At 39.6% G+C, this 15,425-nt stretch overlaps 1 protein-coding gene across 6 annotated transcripts in view; it reads left to right on the top strand.

The window, feature by feature from the left end:
- The first annotated feature begins 3,356 nt into the window (after window positions 1-3,356).
- The window catches only part of LOC110498467 (uncharacterized), a 96,154-nt gene continuing 84,085 nt past the window's right edge, over window positions 3,357-15,425 (top strand). Inside the window, exons 1-3 of one of the 6 annotated variants that reach the window (XM_021575122.3) lie at window positions 3,357-6,225; window positions 12,379-12,509; window positions 12,875-15,055. In XM_021575122.3, coding sequence (XP_021430797.3) covers window positions 5,970-6,225; window positions 12,379-12,509; window positions 12,875-14,044 — 1,557 coding nt within the window. In that variant the 5' untranslated portion in view covers window positions 3,357-5,969 and the 3' untranslated portion in view covers window positions 14,045-15,055. Of the gene's footprint in view, window positions 6,226-6,853; window positions 6,859-12,378; window positions 12,510-12,874; window positions 15,056-15,425 lie in introns of those variants that run through there. The other 5 variants (XM_021575125.3, XM_021575124.3, XM_036953740.2 and 2 more) reach the window with 5 other exon arrangements.

Consider the following 15,425-nt stretch of genomic DNA (forward strand, 5'->3'; position numbering starts at 1 on the left):
TGGAAGATTTGATGACAGCAATGTTATTGTTGCACACAGGGGAGAAATCATACACCTACCCCCAGTGTGAGAAGAGGTTCTCCCTCCAGCACCAACTGAAGAGGCACCAGAGGGTCCACACGGGATAAAGGCCATTTGTCTGTACGCATTGCGGGAAGAGGTTCTCAGAGAGGAGCAACCTCATGATACACCAGCAGAAAATGCACACAGCCCATGAATAGTGTGTAGTGTGATATGTAGTACTCGTTCCTTTTTGTAAATTTTATTCTTTTGGATTTGGATGTATAGAGAACTGGATGAGGTGAACTGAGGAAATAATGAGTGTGATGAGGCAGAGTCGATATGTTGGTGAGATGTTGTCTGTAAAAATGCTTCACTAAGGAAAATGATAAACTTGTACTGTTCTTTGATGCTGGTGTTTTATAATGAGGAGATGATAGTGTTTTAATGTTTACTTGGGATAAAGTAGTGAAGCTGTGTGTAACAATGTTGAAACTTTTTCAAAATATTCTAAAATTAATTTGATCAAAGCGAGGGTACCATAATTAACAGAAAATGTGACATGTTTCCACAGTGAGAAGTTATTCTACTTGTCACATGTATTATTTTGTGCAATAAGAATAGTGTACTTCACATTATGTGAGTGTATGACCATTTTATTCAAATTAAATACAAAATTGACTCAGTGCTCACTGACTTGGTTATTTTTGTATAATTGCAGGAACTGAGGAACCCTTCTCCGTCAAACCAAAACATGATACTTAATTCTTGAATCAACACATATGGCCATTTAACAAACTCCACTTTCTCCGCACATTTTATAATATTATGTTTCTGTGTTCAATGTGTTCCACATTGTGTTGTGTTCCAGCCTGAATTTAAAATGGATTACATTTTGATGTTTTTGTCACTGACCTAAACACAATACACCACAATGTCAAAGTGGAATTATGTTTTTACACATTTTTATAAATGAATTAAAAATGAAAATATAAAATGTCTTGAGTCAAGTATTCAACCCCTTTTGTTATGGCAAGCTAAATAAATTCAGGAGTAAAAATGTGCTTAACAAGTCACATAATAAGTTGCATGGACTCACTCTGTGTGCAATAACAGTGTTAAACATGATTTTTGACTGACAGCCTCATCTCTGTACACCCCCACACAATTATTTGTAAGGTTCCTCAATTGAACAATGAATATCAAACACAGATTCAACCACAAGACCAGACCGGGGAGGTTTTCCAATACCTCGCAAATGAAGGCAACTATTGATAGATGGAAAAATATTTTAAAAAGCAGTATTCCTTTGAGCATGGTGAAGTTATTAATTACACTTTGGATGGTGAATCAATACACCCACTCACTTTGAAGATACAGGCGTCCTTCCTAACTCAGTTTCCGGAGAGGAAGGAACCCGCTAAGGGATTTCACCATGATTCCAATGGTGACTTTAAAACAGTTAGAGTTTAATGGCTGTGATAGGAGAAAACTGAGGATGGTTCAACAACATTGTAGTTACTCCACAATACTAATTTAATTGACAGATTGAAAAGAAGGATGCGTGTGCAGAATAAAAATATTCCAAAACATGCATCCTGTTCGCAATAAGTAAGATAAGTAAAACTACTAGAAATGTGGCAAAGAAATTAACTTTATGTCCTGAATACAAAGCGTTATGTTTGGGGAAAATCCAACAACACATCACTGAGTACCACTCGTCAAGCATGGTGGTAGTTGCATCATGTTATGGGTATGCTTGTCATCGGCAAGGACTAGAGAGTTTTTTTATAAAAATAAACGGAAGCACAGGAAAAATCCTAGAGGAACACCTGGTTCAGTCTGCTTTCCAACAGACACTGGGAGACAAATGTACCTTTCAGCAGGACAATAACCTACAACACAAGGACAAATATACACTGCTTGGTTACCCAAACAACATTGAATGTTCCTGAGTGGCCTAGTTACAGTTTTGACTTAAATCTATAGCAAGATTTGAAAATGGCTGTCTAGCAATGATCAACAACAACTTGACAGAGATTGAAGAATTTGTTAACTTCTTATGGCTGCAGGGGGAGTATTGAGTAGCTTGGATGAAAAGGTGCACAGAATAAACTGCCTGCTCCTCAGTCCCAGTTGATAATATATGCATACACTCTGAAGTTTCTAAAACTGTTTGAATGATGTCTGTGAGTATAACAGAACTCATATGGCAGGCAAAAACCTGAGAAGAAATCCAAACAGGAAGTGGGAAATCTAAGGTTGGTCGATTTTCAACTCAGCCCCTATTGAATACACAGTGGGATATTGGTTATGTTGCACTTCCTAAGGCTTCCACTAGATGTCAACCGTCTTTAGAAACTTGTTTGAGGATTCTACTGTGAAGGGGGAGAGAATGAGAGAAGATTGAGTCAGAGGTCTGCCAGCAGTCACGCGCTGGTCACGCGCATTTCCCATGAGAGGTAACTCACGCTCCTTTGCTTTTCTGAAGACAAAGGAATTCTCCGGTTGGAATATTATTGAAGTTTTATGTTAAACTTCCTAAAGATTAATTCAATACATCGTTTGACATGTTTCTACGTACAGTAATGGAACTTTTTGACATTTCGTCTGCAACTGGGGAACGCGCTTCGTGACTTTGGATTTGTTTACCAAATGTGCTAACGAAAGTAGCTATTTGGACATAAATGGACATTATCGAACAAATCAAACATTTAATGTGGAACCTGGATTCCTGTGAGTGCATTCTGATGAAGATCCTCAAAGGTAAGTGAATATTTATATTGTTATTTCTGATATCTGTTGACTCCAACATGGCGGATATATATATTTGTTTTCTGGGCGCCGTTCTCAGATTATTGCATGGTTTGCTTTTTCCGTAAAGTTTTTTTGAAATCTGACACAGCGGTTGCATTAAGGAGAAGTTTATCTATATTTCCATGTCTAACACTTGTATTTTCATCAACATTTATAATGAGTATTTCTGTAAATTGACGTGTCTCTCTGCAATATCACTGGATGTTTTTGGAACTAGTGAACATAACGCGTCAATGTATACTGAGTTTTTAAAAATATAAATATGCACTTTATCGAACAAAACATACATGTATTGTGTAACATGAAGTCCTAATGAGTGTCATCTGATGAAGATCACCAAAGGTTAGTGATTCATTTTATCTCTATTTGTGCTTTTTGTTACTCCTCTCTTTGGCTGGAAAAATGGCTGAATTTTTCTGTGACTTGGCGGTGACCTAACATAATCGTTTGTGGTGCTGTAAAGCCTATTTGAAATTGGACACTTTGGTGGGATTAACAACAAGATTACATTTAAAATGGTATAAGATGTATGTTTGAGGAATTTTCATTATGAGATTTCTGTTGTTTGAATTTGGCGCTCTGCACTTTCACTGGCTGTTGTCATATCAATCCATGTTAATGGGATTGCAGCCCTAAGAAGTTAAAGAATAATGTGCAAAGCTCTTAAGCTTGTTCAGACTGCAGGCCTTAACGCTCAAATCAGTTTTGTTTTTCAAATCCGTTTTGGACTACGGACTGTCCAGATGATCCAACTTTCAAAACAATAACTCTTTGGGTGAGTCACAGCCATCAACTAGCTAGTTGCCATAGCTGTTTAGTTTTCTAGCACATTCACTTATTTGTATGTAAACAATTAACAAGCTAGTTAGCTACCGTACCACATGTTTTTGTCAAATTGTCAGAGTAGCCAGCAAGCAACAAGATATGCCGAATAACAGTCTAAAAAAACACTTGTGGGAAAATAATCGGATATGACTTGTCTGAACGGTCAAATGGCCAGGAATCAGATTTGTATCTGACTTCAAACCACCTATGAAAATGTGGCTTGAAATATTCGATTCCATGTGCTTTTTGACTGTTCAGAATACAGGACGTATAACAGATTCTAACCGGATATGGAAATAAATTAGATTTGATTAATTTCAAACTGCCAATGTGAGCACGGCTTTAGAGACTTACCCAGAGAGACTCACCTGTAATCGCTGGCAAAGTGATTCTAACATGTATTGACTGAGGATGTGAATACTTATGTAAAATGACATATCTGTATTTCATTTTCAATATATTTGAAAAAATTCGAAAAACATGTTTTCACTTTGGTATTATGGTGTATTGTGTGTAGATGGGTGAGGGGAAAAAATATGTAATACATTTTGAATTCAGGCTGTAACACAACAAAATGTGGAATAAGTCAAGAGGTATGAATAGTTTCTAAAGGCACTGTATGCTCTGATAATGTAACCTCTACAAAATAAATGCCTTTCTTATAATTTCACATTGTTTTTATGTCAACATATAAAAACCATGACAATTACTATAAGAAAAATACAATACTTGTATATACACGTTCAGGTATGAGTTTTCATGGCTAAGGATGGACAGCACTTCCTACTGAACAGTTGATTTATCTACAGCTATGCCTTTAGTCTCCCATCCTGGGGTTTAACCAAGCCAAGCCCTGCTTAGCTCTGATATTTGTCACGGACTACTTGCAATGTGAATGAGAATAATTGTTGAGAGATCTCCACTTAATAATTAAATAGAATCACTGCTATCCAACCATTCTTCTACTCCCACTCCTTCAGGTTTTCCCCTGTCTCCTGCTACTCCTCGCGGCAGACTTGGCTTCATTCTTCAATAAGTGTGACATTGCGTGCTTCAATGACGTCAGTGGTATGCAAGTGCTTTGAAATGTTGTATGTCCCACGTATGTGAGACCTTAGAAGGCTTAGCTTACATATGTCTCTCGTATTTGTTTTATACAATCCAAGCAAAAGCTAGTTATTACTACGGTCCAAGTGTTTTGAAATTCAAATGTCCAATGCACTGTATATCTCCCATGTCTGTTACGTGTATTATTGCTATGAACCCCCCATGGCTGTAGCAAACATTGCCACTTGGTAATTTACTTACTCGGCCACATACTGTTGGCTTATTTATACTGATGTACGTTACCATGTCACTGTGTTCATCAATGCAACAACGAACAAAACATGCTCAAGTCAAGATCCCCCTTAACTGTTTCCGTTATTAAAAACCCAGAGTTCACAAGCTTATCTATAATCTGTAGTATGGGATCTTTACAAACAGTCCTTGACCCTAAGCTGTTTTCAGTAAATGGCCTGAAGCCTTCAGGTCTTGTGATGACTGGGAGTGAATATTAAACATAAACGAATGTGAACTTGGGCTTGATATTCCAGACTGACTGTTCTCTACAAACTGAATCCGTTTAGGAGGGTACTTAACTTGTCATTCAAAACAGGCTTGTGTACATCCCTGTTTTTAGAGACAGTCAACCTAGGCAGAACAAGGACAGGGATGTAATCTTTCGTCCAAACAGTTGTGCAAGTAAAACGAGAGTTTCGATTGGACAAATTCAGGTATGTCCCCATTCTTTTTTCAGTCTATGTAGGTCCCTCCCCGCATCGTTCCATTTGCTTCCATTTAAGAAACGTTTTGCAACAGAAACGGCGTAATGCATATAATAAAATACAAATTAATACGGCCCAGCTGAATATTTACGTTACTGGGGTGATGTAGATGGAATAAAGTAATTACTTATATTCTACTATATTCTTGCTAACACACTGTTCTTTAAAACAAGTCTGCTCCGAGTTTGAAATATACTGATCATATGATATTTGATGTGTAATAAATAGTACCGTAACTAAAAGAACAGCACGCGTGAGTTTTTAATTTAACCACACCCTTTAGCTATGACGCCAACCAATAAGACCCTTACACGGAAGTGAACAATTTCGTCACTTAGCGTTTTAGTTATTTAGACGTTTGTTTACACCCAGGAACTCAACATTTTACTTATTTAACTTCCCAGTATCACATACGTACCCCATATCGTGTTTAATTCGTGTTGGTGAAAGTACTTGTTGATATATGTTATCTAGGTAACGCTATTTAGCTAGCTGCTAACAATGGCTGACTGTAACGATATGGGTTTTCACACTCAAATAGCCTCCGTCATGGAGGTTCTAGCGAATGCAGCCGTTGCAGAGATCTGTAAACTCGTAGACGACGACTATGCAGTGTTTCGTTTGGAAATTTCTCAAAGCCAGAAAGAAAATAGCGGATTACGGAGGAAACTACAACTACTGGAACTGAAGGTGGCACGGGAGCGTCGTCCCAGTAGTGTCAAGATCCTCGACCGATACAAAACAGGATTGGCAAGAGGTACATGTTGCAGAAGGCCGATGTTGCTGTCGCCCCGTTTCCCATGTGTTCAGATGTCATACCAAGAATTGGGTCTTGGTCAGTTTTTGGATAGTATGGAAAAAGTCCCGTGATTACTTAACTACCTATCTTGTGCAAAGGCACTATCGTATTCTAACCAGATAAGCGAGACCTTTGGATGAAGAATTAAAGAAGTTAGCGCCGCTGCCTCGAATAAACATTTATAGTTGTTGTAATCAACCATATTTTGGGGATGTCATAGTACCCTTACAATGTTTATAATTTAGCTTGAGCAGACACTAATATTATATTTGGTTGGGATCTTTGTAAAATACTTATTTCGGCAACAGCACTTGTTAGCTAGAATGCTAACGCACATTGACATAGGCTGTAGTATTTTATTTGATTTATTTAACCTTTATTTAACTTGGCAAGGCAGCTAAGAACTAATTCTTATTTACAATGACGGCCTACACCGGCCAAACCCGGACGACGCTGGGCCAATTGTGCGCTGCCCTATGGGACTCCCAATCACGGCCGATTGTGATACAGCCTGGAATCGAACCAAGGTGTCTGTACTGACGCCTCAAGCACTGCGCCATTCGGGAACCCAGTGGCCTAAAGTTAGCCAAAGTTTTACTGGTTGAAGTTGTTAAAAAAAAAAAAAAAAAAAAAAAAAGTGAAATGCAGTTGATTTGTGATGAGACCAGTGGCGATTTTACCATGTAAATCTTGGTGGGGCAAAACAATACTAAATGTGGGATGCATGCCAACAAAGCCATAACACCAAACAATACATTAATTGCACTATAACGGTGACAAACGGTGCCCACAAACTGTTATGGCATACATAAAGCTGTCCCAACACCTTACCACTACCAGTGAAACAGTTCATTCAGCCTCATTTACTGCCTTAAAAAAAACATGGCTGACTTGCTTAAACAAATGTGGTTTCTACTGACAATTGAGATGTACAAACTATGGCATAATGGAAGACAAGCGGATAAGAGGTAATCCGTAATTTTGATTAAGACAATGAGCAAGCGTCGGCGGACGTAGTCATAACTATTTGTTCAGCACTTTTGAAATGTACAGCGACAGAATTCAGAACATGGGCCGTTTAGTGTTTTCCCTGTACACCAAGTCAGAACCGTAGGATAAATAAAGGGGGCATATAAACAGACAATGAAAGCTCTTACAATATTCAATGATTACATTTCTCTAAAACAGGTTATAGGCTACATGTGCACCACGAAGTTAGAACAGTGGGTGAAATTAAGAGGTGAAAATATACCAAATTATTAGGGTGAGGCACATTAAATGCCGTTTGGGTCTTGCGTCAAATAACACAATTCTATTATAGAATGTTCAGCACTCACTTTGTGATGTCACTTAAACAGGAAGGTGGCGTGGCACCTTTGTGGGCAAATTTTGTCATCAAAGTCTGGCACTATTTGGATTTATGGTGGGAATTCGGGGAAAAACACACAGCCACTCCATTGAGTAGCAGGCTAGTGGTTGCTTTGCAATGCTTGCAGTTAGCCACTGATGCAAATTCAACAAGAAGTTGTATGGAAGGTGATTTCCAACTTGTCGTGCAAATCTTTGTCCAATGGCCGATGAGAAACGATACGTTTTATCTGTAATTTCTCTTCATATGACAAGGATTAAAAAGGATTTGCCAGTAAATTGATGACTTGATTCATGATGATGACTGCTAACTAAGACTTTGAAAGTAATGTAATTGAAAGATGTTGACATCAAGTCAAAGCTACTGAACAAATAATGTGATTTGATGTAATTTTATCTGTGGCCAGTGATCTTGAGCCTTCTTGGAAGGGCACTTGTAATATAACTCTATGGCAGGACCCAAAGGGCTGAAACTTTAGATGTCTACCCTTACTAAAGACTTAAACTTGCCGATGATGTAGTGTCCCCATAAGTGACAGAACACTGAGCCAATCATGGCGCAATGCTCCTATTTTCTGCTGGCTCGCCCTAACACCACAGAAAGCATGGAACTAAGCTGAAGCACCTGCATTTTGGAGCTGCCTTACTCAAGAAAACAAAGGGACCATGTTTATATGCAGCTTTATTAACTCAATTATATATATTTTTACGTTTGTTTGCAAACTGATATGTGACACATACGTATTTAGTATTTGGTCAGCCACCAATTGTGCAAGTTCTCCCACTTAAAAAGATGAGAGGCCTGTAATTTTCATCATAGCTACACTTCAACTATGACAGACAAAATGATAATTTTTTTTCTCCAGAAAATCACATTGTAGGATTTCTAATGAATTTATTAGCAAATTATGGTGGAAAATAAGTATTTGGTCAATAACAAAAGTTTATCTAAATACTTTGTTATATACTCTTTGTTGGCAATGACAGAGGTCAAACGTTTTCTGTAAGTCTTCACAAGGTTTTCACACACTGTTGCTGGTATTTTGGCCCATTCCTCCATGCAGATATCCTCTAGAGCAGTGATGTTTTGGGGCTGTTGCTGGGCAACACAGACTTTCAACTCCCTCCAAAGATGTTCTATAGGGTTGAGATCTGGAGACTGGCTAGGCCACTCCAGGACCTTGAAATGCTTCTTACTAAGCCACTCCTTCGTTGCCCGGGCGGTGTGTTTGGGATCATTGTCATGCTGAAAGACCCAGCCACGTTTCACCTTCAATGCCCTTGCTGATGGTAGGCTTTGTTACTTTGGTCCCAGCTCTCTGCAGGTCATTCACTACGTCCCCCCGTGTGGTTCTGGGATTTTTGCTCACCGTTCTTGTGATCATTTTGACCCCACGGGGTGAGATCTTGCGTGGAGCCCCAGATCGAGGGAGTATTCCAGATTATCAGTGGTCTTGTATGTCTTCCATTTCCTAATAATTGCTCCCACAGTTGATTTCTTCAAACCAAGCTGCTTACCTATTGCAGATTCAGTCTTCCCAGCCTGGTGCAGGTCTACAATTTTGTTTCTGGTGTCCTTTGACAGCTCTTTGGTCTTGGCCATAGTGGAGTTTGGAGTGTGACTGTTTGAGGCTGTGGACAGGTGTCTTTTATACTGATAACAAATTCAAACAGGTGCCATTAATACAGGTAACGAGTGGAGGACAGAGGAGCCTCTTAAAGAAGAAGTTACAGGTCTGTGAGAGCCAGAAATCTTGCTTGTTTGTAGGTGACCAAATACTTATTTTCCACCATAATTTGCAAATAAATTCATTAGAAATCCTACAATGTGATTTTCTGGGTAAAAAAATCCCATTTTGTCTGTCATAGTTGAAGTGTACCTATGATGAAAATTACAGGCCTCTCATCTTTTTAAGTGGGAGAACTTGCACAATTGGTGGCTGACTAAATACTTTTTTGCCCCACTGTATTAATGCCAAAATAACATACAAAACAGGTAAGTTCCATATTTTTCTTTTAAATATACACTACCGATCCAAAGTTTCAGAACACCTACTCATTCAAGGGTTTTTCTTTATTTTTTTACAATTTTCTACATTGTAGAATAATAGTGAAGACGTCAAAACTATGAAATGACATATGGAATCATGTAGTAACCAAAAAAAGTGTTAAACAAATCTAAATCTATTTTATATTTGAGGTTCTTCAAGTAGCCACCTTTTTCTTTGACAGCTTTGCACACTCTTGGCATTCTCTCAACCAGCCTCACCTGGAATGCTTTTCCAACAGTCTTGAAGTAGTTCCCACATGTGCTGAGCACTTGTTGGCTGCTTTTCCTCCACTCTGCGGACCAACTCATCCCAAACCATTTAATTTGGGTTGAGGTTGGGTGATTGTGGAGACCAGGTCATCTGATGCAGCACTCCATCACTCTCCTTCTTGGTCAAATAGCCCTTACACAGCCTGGAGGTTTGTTGGGTCATTGTCCTGTTGAAAAACAAATGATAGTCCCACTAAGCCCAAACCAGATGGGATGGCGTATCGCTGCAAAATGCTGTGGTAGTCATGCTGGTTAAGTGTGCCTTGAATTCTAAATAAATCACAGACAGTGTCACCAGTAAAGCACCCCATACCATATCACCACCTCCCATGCTTTATGGTGGGAAATACACATGTAGAGATCATCTGTTAACCCGCACCGTGTCTCACAAAGACACAGCGGTTGGAACCAAATATCTCCAATTGGGACTCATCAGACCAAAGGACAGATTTCCACCTGTCAAATGTCCATTGCTTGTGTTTCTTGGCCTAAGCACGTCTTCTTTTGGTGTCCTTCAGTAGAGGTTTCTTTGCAGTAATTTGACCATGAAGGCCTGATTCACGCTGTCTCCTCTGAACAGTTGATTTTAATGTGTCTGTTACTTAAATTCTGTGAAGCATTTATTTGGGCTCCAATTTCTGAGGCTGGTAACTCTAATGAACTCATCCTCTGCAGCAGAGGTAACTCTAGGTCTTCCTTTCCTGTGGCGGTCCTCATGGGAGCCAGTTTCATCATAGCGCTTGATGGTTTTTGTGACTGCACATTTTCACATTGACTGACCTTCATGTCTTAAATTAATGATGGACTGTTGTTTCACTTTGCTTATTCGAGCTGTTCTTGCCATAATATGGACTTGTCTTTTACCAAATAGGGCTATCTTCTGTATACCACCCCTACCTTGTCACAACACAACTGATTGGCTCAAACTCATTAAGAAGGAACGAAATTGCACAAATTCAATCAACAAGGTACACACCTGTTAATTGAAATGCATTCCAGGTGACTGACTACCTCATGAAGCTGGCCAAGTTCTATTCACAATGGTATTCCGTTGGTAAGAGGCAGACATTCCGTAAATACTAGGAATAGATTGTCCACCATCTATGCGTTATCCAGACAGAAAAGAGAAATAGGCAAAATCACATTTTGATTTAGAGCAATAAAGAAATTGAATAAATTAATTGAGAAAACCAGAAACCTTTCAACGTATACATTTAAACATTATTTTAAAACTATTTAAATATAATGTATAGAAATGTTGTGGGACTATAGTAGATGAAGAATCAATATTTTTTTAGATTGAGTATTTATTGGGTCTTTATGTTAGTATATTATGTATGTTTGTAATAGTGTGTTATATGTGTGAATGTTTTCGTATTATAAATTGTATTTTAATGTTTAAGGACTCTTGGAAGATTAGTCCAAATGGGGACTAAAAGAGAATTACAATCCAATCAAATACAACAACCACCCGAGCCACTGCCTGTTCACCCCGCTACCATCCAGAAGGCGAGGTCAGTACAGGTGCATCAAAGCGGGGACCGAGAGACTGAAAAACAGCTTCTATCTCAAGGCCATCAGACTGTTAAACAGCCACCACTAACATTGAGTGGCTGCTGCCAACATACTGATTCAAATCTCTAGCCACTTTAATAATGAAACATTTATGTAATAAATGTATCACTAGTCACTTTAAACAATGACACTTTGTTTACATACCCTACATTACTCATCTCATATGTATATACCGTACTCTATACCATCTACTGCATCTTGCCTATGCCGCATGGCCATCGCTCATCCATATATTTATATGTACATATTCTTATTCATTCCTTTACACGTGTGTGTGTGTAGAAGGTAGTTGTTGTGAAATTGTTAGATTACTTGTTAGATATTACTGCACAGTTGGAACTAGAAGCACAAGCATTTCGTTACACTCGCATTATCTGCTAACCATGTGTATGTGACCAATAACATTTTATTTGACTTCGAGGAATATCAAATATATTTTAATTTGTTTAACACTTTTTAGTTACTGGATGATTGCATATGTTATTTCATAGTTGATGTCTTCACTATTATTCTACAATGTAGAAAATAGTAAAAATAAAGAAAAACCCTTGAATGAGTAGGTGTGTCCAAACTTTTGACTGGTACTGTACATGCAAAACACAGGCAAATATTGTTTTTTGACTTCACACAAGGCTTAAAATCATATTATAATCCAAAGGTAGTGTGAAATACATTTACATGTTTCTCATGAATGTATGTTTTTTTTTGTGTGTTTTCAGAGAACTCCCCCGTGTTCAGTAATCAAATTGCACGCATTGCCCTTGTGCGGCAATGTTTGCAAACACAGAAAGATGTCTATACCACCGTAGTTAACCTAACAACCGCTTTCCCCCCAATCACTCTCTGAGGTGAAGGACATCTCACTGGAGGCCACAGAAGCTTTGTGAAGCCAGCGGGACACAATACATGGAATGATGACCAACCAATTACTGTTGATGAGGCGAGTGGATCCTCAACCCAGCACGTTGTCGTGATAGAGGTTCGTGCAGGGCTCTCCAACCCTGTTCCTGGAGGGCTACTGTCCTGTAGGTTTTCACTTCAACCCTAATCTAGTGCACCTGATTCTAATAATTAGCTGGTTGATAAACTGAATCAGGTTACTTACAACTGGGGTTGAAGTGAAAACCAACAGAAGGGTATCTCTCCAGGGACATGGTTGGAGAGCCATGGCTTAGTGTAATAGTGTTGCATTACAAATTACAGTTACTTTATAAGTCAAATGTGGCCCATTTATTTCGGAAAGGCACCCTTCAGCCATTCACATGTACATTAGCCATAAAGGAGCTTGTGAGACTTATCCAATTCTACTCTTGTACCGGTAATAACCTCCCCTCTTCTTGTCAGCCTGCAGATGCAGGTCCTGGGTTCAAACTAGAGAGGTCTGAAGGAGACGAAGACCCACGGCACAGCAGAAACATCCAGACTGGAGTCGAGGACCCTACCACTGACGCAGCGCAGCCCAGGACCCGACGCAGCATCACGGAGGTCAGTGGAACGCTGAACGCCGTCCTCAAGTCAAAGACAGACACTAAGACGTTAACTGTAACACACAGTCTCTTACACACAGGACCTGACCAAATATCAGATCCAGGTCTGGGGAGACTGGGCTGTCCTCCTGCTGCCGGCTCAGACTATTTACCGGTATTTCACCAGAGCCAGAGGCCTGTTCATTCCCGTGGGGATGGTGATGGTGACATGTTAGACACTGGTGGTGATGATCCTGCTTGTTCTTACGCTACAGAGAAGGACCCTGGCAACATGCCCCTGGGTTTAGAAACACAGACTGATCTGTCTATAGGGGACTGGAATCAGTACAGTAGTAGTGTATACTCTGAAGGGTACTTAGATAAGAAAGGGGAGGGGCTTGTCATAAATGAAGTGACTGTGAAATTGGAGGGCGATGTTCCTTCCACATGGAATGCAGATAATCACCTAGGAGAAGGACACTCGCAGGGCAGAGATTTTTTAGACTACAGGGAAAGCTTAGAGACAAATCCAAATGTTGCGAACCACTCCCCTTTACACACGCTCAGAGATCGAGACCCTGTGTCCACGTCGGTGGGATCTTCAGATTCACACGGCCATGTCTTTGTCGATCAGGTATTGAACTCAAACAACAGGGCTAGAGCCCAGGCTCGGGGAGGGGTAGCAACATCAGGCAATAGTAAAGAGAAACGGTTCCTCTGCATGTTCTGTAACAAAGGCTTCAGCTGCCCCCAGAAGGTGGAGATCCACCAGAGGGTCCACACAGGGGAGAAACCATTCAGCTGTACCCAGTGCCACATGCGCTTCACCGAGGCTGGCACCCTGAAGCGGCACCAGAGGGTCCACACAGGGGAGAAACCTTACAGCTGCCCCCAGTGCGAGAAGAGGTTCTCCCGCCAGGACAAACTGAAGAGGCACCTGAAGGTCCACACGGGAGAGAGGCCGTTCGCCTGTACGCACTGCGGGAAGAGGTTCTCAGAGAGGAGCTACCTCAGAATACATCAGGAGAAAACCCATTCCACTCTATAACATGGAAAGTAACCATTCCATTCGATAGCTTCTGACGTTTAGATGAAAGCCTGCATTAAAGGTAGACTTTCAATTTCTGCAACAACTAAGAGCGTTGGAAGGGCAAGGCCACGACATTGTGGAATATACACTGAGTGTATAAAACATTAGAAATACCTGCTCTTTTCATGACATAGACTGAACATGATCCCTTATTGATGTCACCTGTTAAATTCACTTCAATCAGTGTAGATGAAGGGAAGGAGATGGGTTAAAGAAGGATTGTTAAGCCTTGAGACATGTATTGTGTATGTGTGCCATTCAGAGGCACCAGCTTGTCAAGAATTGCAATGCTCAACAGTTTCCCGTGGGTTTTAAGAATGGTCAACCACCGAAATGGCATCCAGCCAACTTGACACAACTGTGGGAAGCCTTCGAGTCAGTCTGGGCCAGCATCCCTGTTGATCGCTTTCAACACCTTGTAGAGTCCATGCCCCAACGAATTGAGGCTGTTCTGAGGGCCAAAGGAGGTGCAACTCCATATTAGGAAGGTAAAGTCAAATGGTATTTGTCACATGCACTGAATACAACAGGTAGACCGTACAGTGAAATGCTTACTCACAAGCCCTTAACCAGCAATGCAGTTTTAAGAAAAATAAGTGTTAAGCAGTAAAATAACAGTAGCGAGGCTATATACAGGAGGTACCGGTACAGAGTCAGGAGTCTTGTGACTTGGGGGTAGAAGCTGGTAAGAAGCCTTTGTTTTGTACACTAATGTTTTGTACACTCACTGTATAAGACTGTATATGCCTAAAAAGTATTTAACGTATTGTTTGTACTGTGTAGGCTATATGATGTTCACAACTGCATCTTTCATTACTTCCATTGAACTACTTAATTTTTTCCCACAATATTATTTTAATGTGAAAATGAATGAAGTTCATGCAGCTCTGTAGTTGATGTGTGTGGTTTTCTTATTGTGTATTAACTTGTTTATGTTTAATAAACACAACATTTTACTTTTTTGTCTAAGACACTTGTGATGTATACGAAAGAGAATCTCAACATCTGATCTCATCCTATTCTGCATAAACCCAACAGCCCAATATACACATCAAAATAGTTTAATCATGTTTTAATCAACTTTTATTTTTGTTTTTGGCTTTAATATTGCTGATAGATTGAAGCTTACATCAATGTAATTGTCTGCATAATTTCCAATCCCCCATATTTTTTGGGCATATATATATATATATATATACACACACACATTTAAAAAAATATTTTCCTTTATTATTCCCTGCTAACCCTACCACCCCTAATTGGAGAAAACTAATAAACACATACGCTTCTACTTACAGCTTATACATAATATATACATTTTACAGGCACAATCTATTTT

Source organism: Oncorhynchus mykiss, chromosome 19 (assembly GCF_057628025.1).
Source record: "Oncorhynchus mykiss isolate SJ-2025 chromosome 19, ASM5762802v1, whole genome shotgun sequence".
Taxonomy (NCBI): Eukaryota; Metazoa; Chordata; class Actinopteri; order Salmoniformes; family Salmonidae; genus Oncorhynchus; species Oncorhynchus mykiss.